The following is an 18,761-nucleotide window of genomic DNA, read 5'->3' as shown; positions in this document are numbered from 1 at the left end:
AAATTGCTTACATAGCCGTACTACACTTGCATAATTTCTAAATGTTAACAAATGGTATGTCCTGGCTCACTCTTAAGTTTAGAAACCATGGTATAAATTTTCAGATGGGCCAAGTCCTAGCCTCCATATTTGTGGGCCTTCTTTGTTTTCAAAACCAATGCTAGGTTTAAGGCCATGTCTGCACTACAAAGTTAAATTGACTTCATGTAAGTTGACATCGAGCCTCCAATTTAAGCAAGTCAGTCTTCCTTGTCCACGGTATGCTCATTGTGTCAGCAGAGTGCGTCCTCACTAATAGGGCTTGCATTAATGCACGAAGCAATGCACTGTGGGTAGCTATCCCACAGTGCACGTAGCCAAGTGGAATTTTGGGTTGGGCTTGCAATGCTTTATGAGACCAAAACATTGGCACAGATGGTTATAGGAACATGGTATTAGCCTCCCATGATGCACTTACCTTCCTCCCTCTCTGACATCAACAGAAAACAACGCAGGCATTTTTTGCGCCTTTTTTCGTAAGCCTGGGTTACACGTGCGGACACCATAGCACAATAAGCATGGGCCCTGCTCAGCTGTACGCTTTTTATGAGCATTACAAACACCTTGCGCCTTATCCTGCACTATTTACCCAGCTGACGCAGGAGCCGCTGCTCACAACCATGTGGTGCCACACAGGCAGCCCTGCTGGAAGACATAGAGTGGAGCAATTTGCAGTTGCTGGCAACAGTCACACGTCATCTTGAAACAGTGAAACAAGCACTGACTGGTGGGACAGCATTGTTATGCAGCTATGGGATGACGAGCAGTGGCTGCAGAACTCTCGAATGCATAAGGCCACTTTCCAGAAACTGTGTGGAGAGCTTTCCCCAGCTCTGAAGTGCAGCAGTACTAAAATGAGTGCTGCTCTGACAGTGGAGAAGTGAGTGGCAATAGCTCTGTGGAAGCTTGCAACGTCAGACTGCTACTGGTCAGTAAGGCGCATCTATTTGGAGTGGGTAAATCTACCGTGGGATCTGTTGTGATCCAATTTTGCAGGGCCATCAGCAGACTTCTGCTAAGAAAGGTTGTGACTCTGGGCAATGTGCAGGACATAGTGAATGGTTTTGCCATGATGTGGTTCCCTAACTGTACTGGGGTGATAGAACGCGTATCCCTATCTTGGGATCAGATCACGTTGCCAAAGAGTACATAAACCGAAATGGGTACTTCTCAATGGTGTTGCAAGTGCTGGTGGATCACGGGCTGTTTCACTTACATCAGTGTTGGATGGTGGGAAAGGTGCAGGATGGGACGTGTGCGTCTTTAGGAACACAGGTCTATTCAGAAAGCTGCAAGCAGGGACTTTCTTTCCAGACTGCAAAATAACCATTGGTGGTGTTGAAATGCCAATCGTGATCCTGGGAGACCCAACCTACTCCTTGCTTCCATAGTTATGAAGCTGCATGCGAACAACCTGGACTGCAGTAAGGACCCGTTCCACCATAGGCTGAGCAAGTGCAGAATGGTGGTTGAATGTGCCTTTGGACATTTAAAAGGTCGCTGGAGTTGTTTGCTTACTAGGTTAGACCTCAGTGAAAGCAATATTCTCATTGTTGTTGCTGCGTGCTATGTGCTCTATAATATCTGTGAAACAAAGGGAGTTAAATTTCAGCTGAGGTGGTGGGGGTTGAGGCAGATTGCCTGGCAGATGTTGAGCACCCAGAAACCAGGGCATTAAGAAGAGCACATAGAGGGGCTCTGCGTCTCCATGAGGTTTTGAAAACCAATTTTAGCAATGAACCAGAGTAATGTGATGCTTATCTGTGTTGTTCCTTACCAAACTATTCCCTCCAGTGCATTTTCTCCCCTACAAACTCCACCCACGCCAACCACCATGTGTTGAATGAATAAAGAGCCTTTTCTCTTCAATCCTTTAAGTTTTATTACACACACACAGTAAAAAAAAGTAAGTTAACCTGCGGCAAAAGGACTGATAATATTGTTGTGAGGAGGGAGAGGGACAAGGAAAGCCTCATAAAACGTATGGAGGAAGAGGATGTAGAACTGGGCGATGATGACAGCAGAGGGAATCTAGCATCCATCTGCCTTTTTTTGAACCTCAACCAGACGAATCAACATGTCTGATTGCTCCTTCATAATCCACAGCATCTCTTCCTGCGTGGCATGCTCTCCTGTCCTCCCTGTTCATGCCCAGGTTCTCATAAAGTATAATCCTCCATGCTCTGAGCAACGTCTTGTCACTCTGAGGCACGCATTGACTCATTAAACGTCCTCCAGAGTCTTCTTTTTCTGCCTTCTAAGCTGGGGAAGTCTCTGTCCCTGTGTGGAGGATGCGCTGATGGACAAGGTTTCAGCTGAAAGGAATGCAAAGCACAAGGGTAGCATTGACAGTTCATACATTGTTTCTGGTACAAGGTTAACTTTAAAAAAAAAAAAATACACCCCTCAATATACTTCACTGCAAGCTACAGCGTAATCACAACCACTGGCTATTGCAAGAGTTGGTCTGCTGCTCCAGCCACAGCGAGTAAGGCCATGGAAGCATGGGTGAGAGGACTTGCGCTGCTGCTTTTGTGAAGACGTCGTTGGGATCATAGGTTGGAACTTGAATAAAGCCCACTTCCCCTAGCAACCAGAATGGTGCTTGAGGACAGGCACCAGTGTAGTGCCCCCCAAATAGTTTGTTTTTAATAAAAGCAGCACTGTTTTGAGGGGGAAGGGACACAAACAGGAAGATGCCACCTCCATCCCTTTTTTTCAGTGCTGCTTGCAATACACGGTCAGCCTTTCCAACCACAACCAGGGCACGTGGTTGTGTGACCCAGATTTAATGAAATAGAACAGATTACTTGCTTGAATTGTTTGTAGTTTAAGGGCTATCGTTGAAAACTTTCTCCATATCACATGGGTTACAGTATGCAAAATCACTCTCCTGAGGGTAACAGAGGCAGCAAGGGAGCAGATGCTGCAAGCATCTGGGTACAGACCTGGTCCTTATGCTGCAATGATGCCAGCAGAGTTAATACTGGAGTGGCACGGGAAAGTGTCCTACCATGGTGGACGAAATAAAGCAGCCCTTCCCAGAAACCTTCTGCAAAGGATTGCAGAGTACCTCCATGAAAGCTTCCTAGAGATCTCCATGGAGAATTCCCAGGCTGTCTTCATGCACATAAGCAGTGTTTTTCAGAGAGCACCTTCTGTGTCGCTGGAGTGGCCACCGATACCCACTACACCTACTTTTTTATTCAGATTAAACATAAATAATAGCATGTAACCGCTACAGTTTGTTTGGAAATGTGTACTCACCAGAGGTGCCTTCCCCAGCATGACACCAACTGGTCCTGTGAAAGGATGTGCTCCAGGGTTAAAAACAGTTCTTGGCTGTTGGGAGAATGGATCCTCTGCTTGCCTGCCTCACATTCTTCTTATCATCATCCTCAACAGTGTCCTCCTTGTTGCTTGAGTTTGCCGGGGCTCCTGGGAGGTATCTGTGAAGTGTTTAGGGGTAGTGATGGGGTTGCTGCCAAGATTCATATGCAGCTCCTCATAAAAGGGGCAGAATCAGAAAGACTGTTTGCCTCCCTTGTTTTCTGGTACGCTTGCTGAAGCTCCTTTATTTTCACATGGCACTACTGCGTATCCCTTGTTTAGCCCTTCTCTCCATGCCCCATGTAATCTTGGCATAGATGTCAGCATTTCTTCTGCTGGATCAGAGTTCTATATGCACAGATTCTTTTCCCCACACAGCAATAAGATCCTCCACCTCCGGTGTACTCCATGCTGGAATGTGTTTGCAGCCTTGAGTCTCTGTGATCAGCTGTGCTGGTGAGCTCTCCACACTGGTCAAACAGGAAATAAAAATTAAAAAGTTCCCAGGCCTCCTGTGTATCTGGCTGACGTACAGTGGAGTTGAAAGTGCTCTCCAGAGCAGTCACAGTGGAGCACTGTGGGACACCTCCTGGAGGCCAATTGATTCGAATTATACAACGCAGTTGTGTCAACCCGTGGATGTCGAATCAAGTGCTACACCTCTCACAGAAGTGGAATACCAAAGTCAACTTTACAGGCCACTTAGGTCAGCGGAAGGGACTCAGTAGCGTAGACGCATACATTATTAGATCGACTTAACATAGCTTATGTCAACCAAAGTTTGTAGTGTAGACCAGGTCTAAATCTGAGTTTATGTGCCTCTTAACTACCTGATTTGTGCCTGCAATAATAACTCAAATTTGTGGATGGTTTTTGCATTGGCAAAAGGAGGGCTACCCTTATGAAATGTTCTCTCCCATCTTCTCTTCCCCTCTGCCCATTGGTATCTATTATATATTGCCAACTTTTTCTGTACAAGAAACTGTACTGAGTTATTTTATGCACAATAAGAAAATGCAACTAGCCTCAAAATTTTTAATGATTGAAACAGTTTGTATGTCTCAGGATTAGTTTATTTCAGATGTCTACTGTTTGACAATAAATAGCATACAATTTTTAATAAATTTAGTTCTACAGCACTAGACCGTATTTTTATATGGTTAGTGTTTGAACTTTGAATTGCCAAGCAATTTAAAAACATAAGGACATAAATATGTTTTGTTTAATAATTGAAAGCACTGAGCAAAATAGGGTTGTGGATAAAATGGAATCTTTAAGACTGCTTCCTGATTATTTCATCTGGAAAATGCTGTAGTCTAGTTGAAACTGCTGCAAATATTGGTAGTATATTAAGGTCACTTTCCACAATTACTTGATCTCTTCATTTGCTGGAAAAAAAAGCCTTGCTGAAGAAGTAGTCTATTTAATGCTAGATGAATTTTCTGCATGTGAGATTTTAGCAGCTGAAGGACAGTGGGGAAGATATGTTTCAGACCAACCTTGCAAAATCAGCTAATGGAGTTGAAATGCACCAAGGCTGTGTGGTAGACATATTTCCATTGAAGGGCCTGTTTCCTGGGCTGTTGGCATCCATTTACTTGATTTATTGGGAAAGGAAGCAAAAAATTATTTCCCCCCTCTTTTTACAGCTTGCTGCAAAGATAAAAGCACATTAGGTCATAATTCTCTCTTGTTTTGTTGACAGGACTCTTAAATTGTTTAACATGAATTATTTCTAATACACAATTTAGTAATCTTGTTTAGACAAGATTCCTGAGCCTCCACAAGATTTATGCTAAACAAATGGGCAAATAGAACAGCTAAACTTCCGTCAGTGACTTCTAATGTCTTTAAAGGAAAAATCTTAATCCAAGAGTAGAGCAGCTCATGAACCACAGAGGTCTTCAGAAATCTGAAGTCCTTGGGATAATTAAAGACATTACACAATCGTCTTAGTAAGAACTGGGGTTTTGAAAATTTCTCTTCCAGTAGATGCCAAAGGGCAGATTTCAGACCCAACCCCAGAACCTTCTGGGGGCTAGAGGGAAGAGAAACAATGTATGGCAGAGAACACCTTCCATCTCCATACGAAGGTCCTTTAACAAGTAGCAAGTCTCGGACCCATGCAGACAACCCCCTTTCTTCCAGAGGCTCCAGGTAATTATTCCTATTGACTTTTCCCTTCCTTCTTCTAGCTCTGTTTCCCTCCCAGAGTTTTCTGGGCTCTCATTGGGAACCTAGATCCCTTGGTCTTTTCAGGGAGCCACAGTCACCTCCACTCCAGACCTGTCCCAGAACTAATTTATTCAGGTCTGCATCTTTTACCCCGGACCAAGTATGGATGAGTTCTTGTCCAACTACCCAGAGAGCACCTCTGCCACTGACTGCATCCCTAAGCAAATCCACTTAAGATCCAAAGTGGCTTCAGGAAGCATTGCCCATCACCCCAATCCTCAGCCCTGAGCCCCCTCACACCCAAACTCCTGCTGCTGTGGAGAGGCGAGGCCCGAGACTGTCACAGCAGCAGCCAGTGTGACTGGCCAGGGGCTGCCCGAACTGCTCAGGCAGCTCCCGGGGCAGCCGCACCAGGCTGCTGCAGAAGTCTCAGAATCTGTGACCTGGTGACAAACACGCAGCCTTACGTATAGATAATAAATTTTGCACAGAGCTTTTTGCTAAGTTTGTAAGGTATCAACTGATGAAGGCTATACTATAAATGTGTAAATTGCCTATTTAGCCATATGGTGAAAAATACACAGGTTAAAAGTGAGTAGTGCGGACTGCTGTTTGCTTTGTAAGAGGGAATCCTGCTCTCATGGACATTCAGACAGCAGTGGGAAGGTTTTTTTTCCCCCAGGGGCTTCACAAGGTGCGTTCTAGTGGTATCTAGCCATTTCTTCCAGAATGTAGCTTCTTTTTGTATTTTTCCCAGTCCTTTTATTTTACTTATTTGTATATACACGCACACAAATATCAATAAATACTTTTTTTTTCCCCTAAGGACATCTACGAAAAGGTTTACTATTAAGGTTGTACAGTTATTTAAATCAGGATTGTGTGATCAGCTGCAACTCTTTCCCCATCTGGGACAAACCCTTTTTGTTTAAAATAAAAACACATAGAGAAGATAGGGACTAAATAACATCTGATCCAAAAACCTACAGAATGATCTGCACAGAACTCTACTTACATTTCTTTCAGATCGTGGTAAGGTCAGCTAATATTTCTGAAGAATCTGGGTCTTCTAGACCTGATGTTGAGACCGACTCTATATGACAGATATTTTTCTCATTATTGATACCATTTGAAACTTCAGCATTCCGTTTTATAGATGTCCTGTTTTGTCCGAATGACAAGTAGAAATTGCATGCTATTTCCACTTCTCAGTATTTTGAGTATACTAAAGGTATATTCAGTATTATTCTATTTGTAGAGTGCTACACTGTTATGGAAAAAAACTATTTCCTGTGAACTTTTTAATTTGCCTTGGAATTTCATCTTTACTTTTTTAGCATATTAGTTTTTTTATAACAAATCTAAGCCTCTGAACATTTTTGCCTTTTAGCAGAAAGAATTTTCTTTCTAAGTAGCTTGTTTAATTCTCAGTAATTTTCATTAGGAAATTCCAACAGCTCATACCAAAGGGTTAATAAAAGCTTGTGTGCTCCATTGGCCTCTTGTCCATGTGTTTTTTAGAATATTTTTTCAACCTGTGACTTGTAACTTTTTATACAATTGATCCATTGGATGACCAAGGGCTTGTCTACACTGCAAATAACAGTGCTGCAGCTTTCTCGCTCGGGTGCGAAAAAACACTCCCGTCAGAGCAGCAAGTTGCAGCACTGTAAAGTGCCAGTGTAAACAGTGCCCAAGCACTGGGAGCCATGTTCCCAGCACTGGGAGTGACGCCCCTCGTTGAGGTGGGGTTTTTTTTAGAGTTCTGGGAGTTGCCAGTGTAGACTAGCTCTGAGTGTGTTCCTCCTGTCAAACCTGGTGGCAGGTCAGAAAAGGCAGCTCAACAACTAGCAGATAAATACTAAACTGATGTCTTTTCATTGAAGTTTGAGCTAAATGAACATGAGAGGCCGTGCTGGGTCAGACCAGTGGTTCATCTAGTCCAGTATCCTGTTTTCTGACAGAGGTCAATGCCAGGTGCTTCAGAGGGATTGAACAGAACAGGCAATCATTGAGTGAACCTCTGTTGTGAACTCTCAGCTTCTGGCAGTTAGAGACTAGGGACACTCAAAGTTTGGGGCTGTATCCATGACCATTACTAATAGCTATTGATGGACCTATTCTCCAAGGACTTATCTAATTCTTTTTTGAACCCCATTACAGTTTTGGCCTTCACATGTTCCCCTGCCAATGAGTTCCACAACTTGACTGTGCACTGTGTGAAGGATTACCTCCTTATGTTTGTTTTAAACATGCTTCCTATTTATTTCACTGGGTAACCCCTGGTTCTTGTGGGAAGGAGTAAATAACACTTACCAGTACTCATTTTCTCTACATCATTTGTGCTTGTACAGACATCTTAGTTGTCGCTTTTCCAAGCTGAAAAGTCTGTCTTTTTAATCTGTCCTCATAATGATTTAACAATGATGTAGTGTAGTTATTGCCTTTTACAGGCCATTTTTATACTGAGATTATTTAGTAACTGCTTGTCTGCTTCAGTTTTAAGGTGTCAAGTTGTATGAAATGCAGAGGAGGAATGTATTTTTACCCCCACGCAGCAAGAGTTGTAAGATATAAAGTAAAAAAACACAGCCTAATACAGGGGTCGGCAACCTTTCAGAAGTGGTGTGCCAAGTCTTCATTTATTCACTCTGATTTAAGGTCTCGCGTAATACATTTTAACGTTTTTAGAAGGTCTCTTGCTATAAGTCTATAATATATAACTAAACTATTGTATGTAAATAAGGTTTTAAAAATGTTTAAGAAGCTTCATTTAAAATTAAATTAAAATGCAGAGCCCCCCGGACCAGTGACCAAGACCTGGGCAGTATGAGTGTCACTGAAAATCAGCTCACATGCCAAAGGCGGCACACGTGCCATAGATTGCCTACCCTTGGCCCGATACTACAAATCTAGATGTCTCAAGCATTTCCAAGCTACAAACTTCATGAATGTATTTTTAAAGTTCTCCTTATTTCAGCTGTAGCACACAATGTATAAATTATGCCCAACCTTAAACAAAATAATTATTTAAGAGTGTAGAAAATATCAGCATGTGCTGGTCTTAAGCACTCAAAAGCTGCATACTAGTTTTTGCAAGGAAGAGATGAGATAAACAAAGATTTTTTTTTATTTTGACCAGATATAAATATTAAATTTAGTTCTATTTAACTTTTTTTGTGATGAGTACAGAAAACAGCATGTAAATGTATCTCTAATGAGAAGGCTGAGCAATTTATAGAAGCAGCTAGAAAACATTGTCTGAGGGGGAATGATCAGCCATTTTCCCTTTCCCCAGAGTAGTGTGTACTGGTAACAGCACACTGGGTTTTGGGTGAGAGGATTGTAAAAATGGGGCAGTCATGTTTCATCTTTCAGAATTTAATCTGCAGAGGTGATGATTAATTAAGCAGAAGAATTTAACCTGCTTTCCACAGTATTGCTAGTGATACATAAAAGTGTTACTCTTTTATCCAACAGCATCATTTGCTCCAATAAGCTTTGCAATCAAGGCCAAAGAAAATGACCTCCTTCCCTTGGAGAAAAACCGTGTTAAGCTAGATGATGACAGTGATGAGGAGGAGGAAGAGGGCAAGGAAGGCCAAGAGAATGCTAGCGGCTCTTCAAATATTAATCCAACACTCACCACTCCGTGTACTGCTGCCGAAGAGAAAAAACCTCAGCTTACCCAAGAGGAGTTGGAAGCCAAACAAGGTATGCTGAATAATGCTGAAAATGATAAATTGCCTAAACTAGTCTGAATTTTTCAGACCTCAAAAGCATTGTAAATAAGACTTGGTTTTAGTTATTTTGGATCTTAAACTATGTTTTCTGTTTTTGAAAATGTTTTGAATCACTGTTCTCTCTACTTCCCCTGCTAATCTCCTCAAATAAATAGATTTCCCATACATTGCTGTTGTCAATTTAGATGGTAAGGAATCAAGCTGACATCCCTACCAGCAACAAATTAATACACTGGAGCAGAGTGACTTTATTAGTCCATATGATATTTTTGTTTTGATTATAGCTCCTCAGTGAAATATTAAACTTTTTAGTTTTAAGGCTGTATTAACATGTATGGACACACCTTTCTTTGTTGGCTTTCTCTGTAGAACCCTTAATGCTTCCAGCTTTCTTGCAGTCATGTATCTGACTCATACTCTCTAAAGACATATTGCTCTCTTGTTACTGGTGTAATGCATTGCTATAAGCTTTTGCCTGTTGCTCTGTTTATTGTGTGTGTTTGGGGGCAGAAAAGATTTGAATTAAGTGATCATTTAAGGGGATCAAACACCCTCAAGCCATTTCACATTATACGTTAATTTTATAAATGTGAAGATGCTGGCAATGTGTATAAACAAAACATTGATGTAGGTTGTTTTTAAAACCTTGCTTTTATATACATGTCAGTATTCATGGTCACTTGTATCTTTTTATCCTGCAAATGAATATTGCTGCTTCAGAAAATGTATCGTGGAATCGCTTAATAGCATATCCTTTTTGCATTATGCTTTATACTCTACTGCAATGATGCATATCTGTCACAGATACAAGATTTTTGATTTAGTAACTAATAAATATAAACATGGAATACAGTTGTTTAACAACAAGAATTGTGTACCACATAGAAAATGTTAGCCATTAAAAGAAAATACATACCAAAAACTTGACACGGCAAAAATATCCATCCAGCATCTGTGTAGAATGCAGGAAATTATAGTGGAAACTGAAAATGACTATACAAACTACTATGAGATTCACACAATACATTAAAACTTTTTTTCACTAATCATTAGTGAATGTTGCTTGTACTAGTTGTATGTTTAAAAAAGCAGGGGGGCAAGCTGCAGAGTTTATATCAACTTTGAGGAGCATTGGGTATAAAGAGGGGTGAGGATCAGTACTGTACTGCAGAGTGGTTTGTTTTTGTTTTTTGCTTGGATTATTACTTTTAGCTAAGAACAGAAAACTGGATTTATATTAGCATTCTTCATGGCTGGCGAAGGTATTTAGAGAATATGATAGGTGATCTTTTATTCTGTATTTTTAAGTGCAAAAATATCATTAAAATAGCATTTTGGAACAATATATCTTTCTCCAGCACAAACTCCACAAGATATGGTGCAACCTGGAACAGAAAAGTTTCTTATGGCAGGAGGTCTAACTGCTGTGACTTCTAGTACAAACCCACAGCATGTAAATATGCCATATATTACAGGTCGTGAGATTTAAAATATATATATTTTAAATCCTAATTTGCTATTATACATACAAAGTGTGTCTCTATTTTACCAGCCTATTTCAATGCATCTTCTGTTGTTGAATCTGTAGTTAATCCTTATCTTTGAGTATATTTTATTTTAATTGAAAAAAGTCAGTGATCACCTTAATGTGCATGAGAAAAGGTGTGTTTACTATTTGTGGATATGAGGACTATTTTCACATATAGGAATGAATTCTCTTCATCTAGCTTTTTTCTTCATACCAAGTCTAATTAGGTTTTCATCTAAGGAAAATGTCTCAGTAGAAGCAAAGCACTGCAAAGTCTCTCAAGAAATGGGTTTTGCCCCTTATAAAAAGTTTCAAAGTATCTATTACTAGTAATTAAGCAACTACATTTCTACACTAAAAATCACTTTTATTTTGTAATCTCATAATTAACAAATGTAGTTAAAAGAACAGGAGTATTTGTAGCACCTTAGAGACTAACAAATTTATTTGAGTATAAGCTTTCGTGGGCTACAGCCCATTTCTTCGGATGCATAGAATGGAACATATATTGAGGATATGTATATACACATACAGAGAGCATGAAAAGGTGGGAGTTGTCTTATCAACTCTGAGAGACCAAAGGGAGCCACTTTCATAATGCTACAGAAAAATAATTCCCTACAGTCATGTCCTAAACTGCACAGTTACAATGGTTGTACTTCTGAGAAGGGCTGTTGTAGGTCTTGCAGGACAGGAAGTGATGTAAATGAGAATGAAGTTGAACTCTTGGGAATATCCTCTGAGTAGATAAGAAACGCTTATTTTTAAAAAAAAATCTAAGCAAAACTTCATGCTTATGAAGAAAAATTCCCTCCTTCCCGCTCTCCCTTCCCCAAGGTGGCTGTGCTGGGCTGTGAGCATCAGCGCCCCTTCTGTCTCCAGCTTGAGACATTTTGGGGAAGAAGGGAATGGATAGGCTCTCACTCCCTAGGACAACTCTACAAATCTTGAATTTAGAAGTAGAGGAAAGGTTTTTATCTGAGTTTAACCATTTAGTATAAAAAGCAGTCTACATTTAAAATGATAGCAGCAACACAAAGCCTTGTGCTGCCACTGAATATGTATGTAAATAGGGTGAGGAATGGCAGGAAAGGGATTAGTATCCCTACACAGGTTTGGTGGGTTTGGGCGCACAGCTCTTCTTGTTGAGAAGACCCTAATAATCCACAAAAGAGAAGCAGAAAAACTCTTATCGCTCTCTGCCCCCCCACCAAAGAAATTTTAAAATAGCAATTGGGACATACTATTGAAAGGGTTACTGCCTATTTAATCAGAAATTTTATTCTTTAAAAATTAGTCCATTTAATGGTATCTGTTGAATAGTTGCCTAAACCTCAATGTAGACAGTGTCTACACCTGAGTATAGTGAGTTGTTATGAATGCAGTAACTACAACTCAGAAAGAAGTTGAAAACCTTGACATGCTAGCTTACTACCTTTTTTTGTAAAAACAACGAGGTGTCCAGTGGCACTTTAAAGACTATCTGTTAGTCTTTAAGGTGCCTCCGGACTCCTTGTTTTTGTGGATAAAGACTAACACAGCTACCCCTCTGTTACTTGATTCCTTTTTGTAATAAAAAACGTTTGAAGAAAAACAGCCATTCTTTTTATAGGCTAGTAGTTTCATATTGTGACTACAGACTACTGTGGCTTCATATTGTCATCCTTTCCGAAAGAAATGTGAAGATACTTGAGTTAGAGACAGAGGGTTTTTTTGTAAATTCAGTGCATGTTTGTATGTTCCTCCCCATCAGCAAAGCAAAAACTAGAGGACAGACTGGCGGCTGCCGCAAGAGAGAAGCTAGCACAGGCCTCCAAGGAATCAAAAGAAAAGCAGCTTCAAGCGGAACGCAAACGGAAAGCTGCACTCTTCTTGCAGACCCTGAAGAATCCCTTGGCAGAAGCAGAAGTTGAGAAAATTGAGGAGAATTCCTTCAATATAGAGGTAAATTAAGAGTAAATTCCATGTACCGTAGTGGTTAATAGAGAGAACCTATGCACAGAAATTCTTTGACTGTTATTTTTTAATTAAGCTGACTTAGAAGTTACAATTTCTGCCTGGATAACAGAAACCTCAGTTTAGAAATCTGTCTTTTCAGATGCCTTGTATATTTTTTTAGATGAACAGAAATGTATCTATCACAATTGGTAGATAAATTTGAGAAATATTATTACTATGTCAGTTTGTATGTTCTATATAGTCAAATGAAAAAAACCATGGTCAAATTTAAATCTAACGCTACATTGAAAATCAATGGATCAGTATCCGACCCACTCAAGATTAAAGTACATCTGATAGCATTTTTCATTTTCAGTTCCTCTGTTGCTTGTTAACTTATAACTGGGTTTTAGAAGAGGCATTTTGAGGTTTCAGTACAGTTCAGCTGTGGTTTGCATACATGTGGTTTATCTAGAGAACTGAAAATTGAGTTAAACTTAGTGTAAAACTATGCTGCTGGAAATGCTAATACAAGACCCAAACAAGGTGTGTGCACAATAAGCCCCAGGCAATTGGACACTGAGTTATATTGAAAGACTAGCAGTGAGAGAAACCAGGGGCCTAATCATCCTGTCATTTGCATATCAGTTGACTTCAGTGGAAGTTGCATATGCACAACTAATGGGATCACATGGTCCCTTATGTTTTATTTTTGCTGTTGCTCTTTTCCACTGAACCTTTATATAGTGTAAGGAACCTGTGTTTTTGGTACTGGAGGAACTTGCAAGTTGGTCTGAAGTATCACGTTGCACATTTCTTATAAAGCTCAATCTTTGATCAGTGGGGATGATTACCTCTTACTGTCTGTCGAGAATACCAGCAAGAAAATTATGATTGGTCTACACTGAAAAGTTAGATCAGCATAGCTGCAACACTTGGATGTGAAAAAGAGACACAGTTAAGCCAGTCTAACCCCTGGAGTAGACACTTGGTCAACAGAAGAATTCTTTGTTCAAGCTTGCTGCTGCCTCTTAGGGAGGTGGATTACCTACAGCACTGTGAGAAGGGGATTACCTACAGCAATGGGGGAGGGATAGCTCAGTGGTTTGAGAATTGGCCTGCTAAACCCAGGGTTGTGAGTTCAATCCTTCAGGGGGCCATTTAGGGATTTGGGGCAAAAATCTGTTTGGGGATTAGTCCTGCTTTGAGCAGGGGGTTGGACTAGATGACCTCCTGAAGTCCCTTCCAATCCTGACATTCAGTGATTCTGTGCTGAAGTGCTACAACAGGGTAGCTGTAGACATTCTGTAGCAATGTTTTGAGTGTAGATGTGGCCTGTGAGAGGCTGCTTTCCTACCTCTCTCTCTCTCCTACCACTAAAATATTTGTCTGCCGATATGGTTGTCAACCTCACTAGATCTAATACAAGGCAAGAATCAGCTGGGGAATTTTCAGAATCTTTGAGTGAGTCAGTACAGTGTTGCTCTCTCATACAGGCAAAGGCTGAAAGCTGCTTGAATGTTGATGTCTTAAGATCTGGTTCTGGGGAATAGTAGAACTAGCAGTAGTGTCACCTCACTGCCCTAAATGCCTCTCTTGATCATTGTCTCCGAAGAAATTAGGAGCAATTGTCTTGTCAGTGTGAGCCGCTTACTAGAATTTACCATATCTGGATTAAAGATGATTACTGAATCATTAACCAGTTTATTTCAGCAGACAATAGAACGGCCAAATAATTTATCACTAGGATAAGACTATTACAAGTTAGTCTACTGGTAACAGCTGATCATAACAGTATCTTGCTCGCTTCTTAAAGCCCTGTAGCTTTAAGAATTACATAGATCCTTTTTATAAGATTTGCATTTTAACTAGCCAAGCTTTTTAAAAAGCATCATGGATCAAAAAAAGTTAAATGCTAACACACGTTCTAAAAGTATATTTGTTTTTAATTATCAGGAGACTATCCTGTTGATTTTTAAGGTAATGGACTAATTGAATAACTGGAAGCTCTCTAAAATGAGATAATTTTGCATTTTTATTACAGCCATATAACTGTCTTTTGAGTGAAAATGTATTTGCTCTGTCACCGCATGAAATAATTATCATAGACAATAGTAGGCATCAATCTCTGGTTCGTAATTAAATCGTGAAATACTAATCACAATGCATGTCCCATCTTATAACTTAAATGAGAGCTAAAATTTTACCAGGCTAACTGTAGCTTTCTTTTTTACTCTAGGAGAATCTTTAATTTAATTTTTAATTGATTTTCATTTCTACACAATAATAGAGGCTCAAACTATATGTATAGTTCAAATTAAAAAAAAAAAAGTAAGAGAACCGAAAAAATGCCGCAATGGCTAAACAGAGTAAAAAAAAATACTTCAAAAAAGAATTAGGTTCATGGATGATAGCTAGCATGGTCAAGGACATAACTCCATGCTCTGGAAGTACCTAAACCTCTGACTGACAGAGCTGGGAGTGGACAACAGGGATGGATCACTTGAATAAATTGTCTGTTCTCTCTGAAGCATCTGGCACTAGTCACTGTTGGAAAACAGGTTACTTGGCTAAATAAACCATAGATCTGACCCAGTATAGCCATTCTTATGTACTTTTCCAGCTTTGCACCTAAGGCTTTAGCTTGCACTTTTCAATTACAGATCATCAACAAGGTAGGTGTATATCTAGACACTAGAGGATTGTTGCCTATGTCAGGAACTAAAGCAGAGCCTGCATTCTTCATAAAGGGAGAATAATAGCATTCTCAGGAGGAGCATTGATTGATTAAATAAATGCATTCATGAACTCAGGAGCAATGTGATCCTGAAATAATATTAAAATTCAACTTGGACTCAGTTGCTGAAGGGACTTTTTGTTGAAGTATTGGAAGGTCTGGGAACATTAATAAAAAGTAATCAGGGAATCCAGTATTTCCTTGTTAATATTGTCTCATTTGATGTGTAGTATTTAGTGTGTGGTTGTATAACATGTAGAATGATGGGAACCCAACCTGGCTGAGGCCTCTAGGAACTCTTGACTTTTCATTTTAACTACAAGACTTCTTAGAGGACTGGAGAATGACCAGTGGGATTATGCAGTGTTGTAGCCAGGTCGGTCCCAGGATATTAGAGCGACAAGGTGGGTGAGGTAATATCTTTTTTTGGACCAACTTCTGTTGGTGAGAGAGACAAGCTGATCAGTGGAGAGGAAAGGAAATAGTTCTGGTCAGACTGTCTCAAACTTCATGTTCTTGGTTGAGTTAAATAAATTAGAACTAAAACACCTTCCTGCCAAACAGTTAAATTAAAAATGTCTGTGAAGTGCTCTAGTCCCTTTCTACATCAGTTGAAGTCTGCGAGAACTCTACTTCAATCTTCCATTGCTTCAAGTGGGTGGAGAGGAAGCAGCACTTTAACATAACTCAGATGATCAGTATGTGCTTTGTAATCTTAACTATATGTGCAGAGTGAACCCAAAGATAAAGAATGAGAGCTGTATTTAAAAAAAAACAAAAACAGGATATCTCTCTGTTAAGGAGCATTGGAAACCAGCAAGAACTAGAAGACATTAAGTGAAGGAGATGAATATCTAGTGTGCATAATGGAAACTTGGCGGGATAATTCACTAACTAGTATAATATCCATTTTTACTACTGTTTGTGTGGTTCTCTTGTAGCATTTTATCTTGACTTATTACTACAATATACATGCACATCCCTTGAGACAGTTAGCACCAGAAACAATTTAGGACTTGGTGAATAGAGACCCAGCACCATAAGTTACTGAGAACTCAGTGACACTGGTAGCCAGTGGGAATAGAGGGTTCTCTTCACCTTTTCAAGGTCAGACTTGAAAGGGGACTATTTCTTCAATATTTTGCTTTCTGCATGTGTATTTATTTTTTTAAAATGCACCTATACTATAACAAGAAAACCCTACCCATCAACTCATCTCCTTAGGAGACGTCTCGTTTGAGGAAAGAAAAAGTGCAATTTGTCCTGAAAGTTAGCAAAGAAGTTAGCAAATTGACCTAAGGTGGGAAGCCCTGAGGAGAACTTTGGAGTATCACTTTGAGCAACCCTGGTTAAGATAGTGATGCCCTTTCTGTTTTCAAAAAATACCACCGGTATGGTAGCACTGAAAAGTCAGTGTGTTTAGTTTGATGTTTTATGAGCAGCCGGTGTATGCAAGGTACATGGAAAATTCTGATTTATAAAAGATTTACCAGTCACTTCCTTACAAAGCGTTTCTCAGCCTGCACTACTAAACATACTCTAAAATTTTTTTGAAAGCATTTCAGTATGCTTTTAAATGGATGAAGATGAGACTTAATATTTACGAATAGAATGGAAACATTTTTGGAAAATGTATGTACTTACCGTGAGCTGAGTTCATGGTTTTGTGTTCTCGTGATACCTATTTTAAGAACCGCAGCTTCATTCTTTTTTGTTTATTTGCATCAAGAAATAGATTAAATACCTAATTCTGACTCTCTTTGTATTGGTTTAACTCTAAATATGTGTATAAGTATTGATAGCCTCTACTGACCAAGAATGGTGTTGAGACTTAACTAGACGCATTCATCTTCCCTTATTGCAGTCCAGATCAAGTTTCACTACGGGTACACTAAGTGAAATCTCTTTGGGATGGCAAGGAGCAATCAGTAAAGTTGCCACAGGCATATTTGGGGAAGAGAAAAGGAGGGCTTTTGAAGATGCATTGGCAGCATGGAGGAGGCTCCTTGAGCTAGATCAGGCAGTGGAGAAAGCCAATGTCAGGGCAGGCTGCAGTTTACTTCAGAATGGCTGCAGCCTGCTGGCGACAGCCAGTTTTGCATTAGTGGTCCAGTTTAAGGTTTCTGTGAACAAGTCATGATTTACCAGATATTCGTATAGCTAGTAAGGATTCCCTTACCAGTCTTTCTGGTATTATAAAATATCAAAACATTGGATGATAAAGTAGCATGAACCACAGAAGAGGGGCTATTAGAATTACCCAAATTGTAAACAGTAGCACTTACTAAATACCTAGAAAAAACAGGGAGGGAAATACAATCATAAAGTTGTGAAACGCAGTCAAACATCTAACTTGAAAGTAATCTGTTTCAATGGATTGTCCCAAATGTTGTCTGTTTCTGCCTCTTTGAATATGACAGTTGTGTAGCATGAAGCAATCTCTCTGTTGGCCTTTCATTGTTTTAGGCTTGAAGATCTGTTCTTTGTTCTGTTCTTTTAGATGTTTGTCCTTATTTTTGTGCTGTGTATGAGTATTCTTAACTTTATGAAGGGTAACATGTTAACAATTGAAATAAAAATTCATAATGCAGAGTCTAAACGTAGGAAGCTATTCAAAATTTGCCAAGCCTAAACAGGATATCTAAATCAATGACATGCACACATTTTTCATATGTACTAATACAGTCAGGAGTATGACAATTAAGTAATACACAGTTGGGGATTGCATGGATTTTTGTATGCTTCTATTTATTTATTTTTTATTAAATGGATTATTTTAAAAACATAAATTAGTATGTTGTCACCTGCTTTGATTGTGGAATGGACTTTAATTTCTTAATGGATATTATGAGATCAGTGGCCATAGGTAAAATGTGAGTTTTTTCAGGGTCTTCCATTTCACCATGTAACTAATGCATTTTTCAAAATATTCTCATTTAAGCCCTGATTATGCACCGTGGAAATCAGTTAAAGTTTTGCCGTACAAGCAGTATCAGGGCCTTAATCCTCGGCCATTCTTTTAAAATAAATAAATAAATAGCATAAAATATATTTACTTACTAAGTGACAGGTTTCTTTGAGGGAAAAAAAAAACTAAATACAATCTAGTAATTAACATTTTGAGTCATGTGGTCTTTTGGCCCTAGTAATAGTTCAAAAACTTCACAGTGTACCCACATGTTAAGTTTTTTGGTAGCGGCCTCTTCAGTTCCAAATCCCTTCTCTGTTCTTTCCGCAATGACATGTCTTCTCTGTGATTCCATCATCTACA

General features: G+C 39.6%; 1 protein-coding gene across 10 annotated transcripts in view; it reads left to right on the top strand.

Annotated features, from left to right (window-relative positions):
• Positions 1-18,761, top strand: part of SFSWAP (splicing factor SWAP) — an 87,033-nt gene that overhangs the window by 40,720 nt on the left and 27,552 nt on the right. For all 10 annotated transcript variants that reach the window (XM_050923495.1, XM_050923494.1, XM_050923497.1 and 7 more), the window contains exons 12-13: positions 9,025-9,258; positions 12,569-12,759. In XM_050923495.1, the coding sequence (XP_050779452.1) occupies positions 9,025-9,258; positions 12,569-12,759 (425 nt within the window). The remainder of the gene's footprint in view (positions 1-9,024; positions 9,259-12,568; positions 12,760-18,761) is intronic.

This window comes from Gopherus flavomarginatus, chromosome 15 (genome assembly GCF_025201925.1).
Source record: "Gopherus flavomarginatus isolate rGopFla2 chromosome 15, rGopFla2.mat.asm, whole genome shotgun sequence".
Classification (NCBI taxonomy): domain Eukaryota; kingdom Metazoa; phylum Chordata; order Testudines; family Testudinidae; genus Gopherus; species Gopherus flavomarginatus.
Note: the sequence above shows the minus strand (reverse complement) of the source record. Positions and strands in the feature narration are given on the sequence as shown.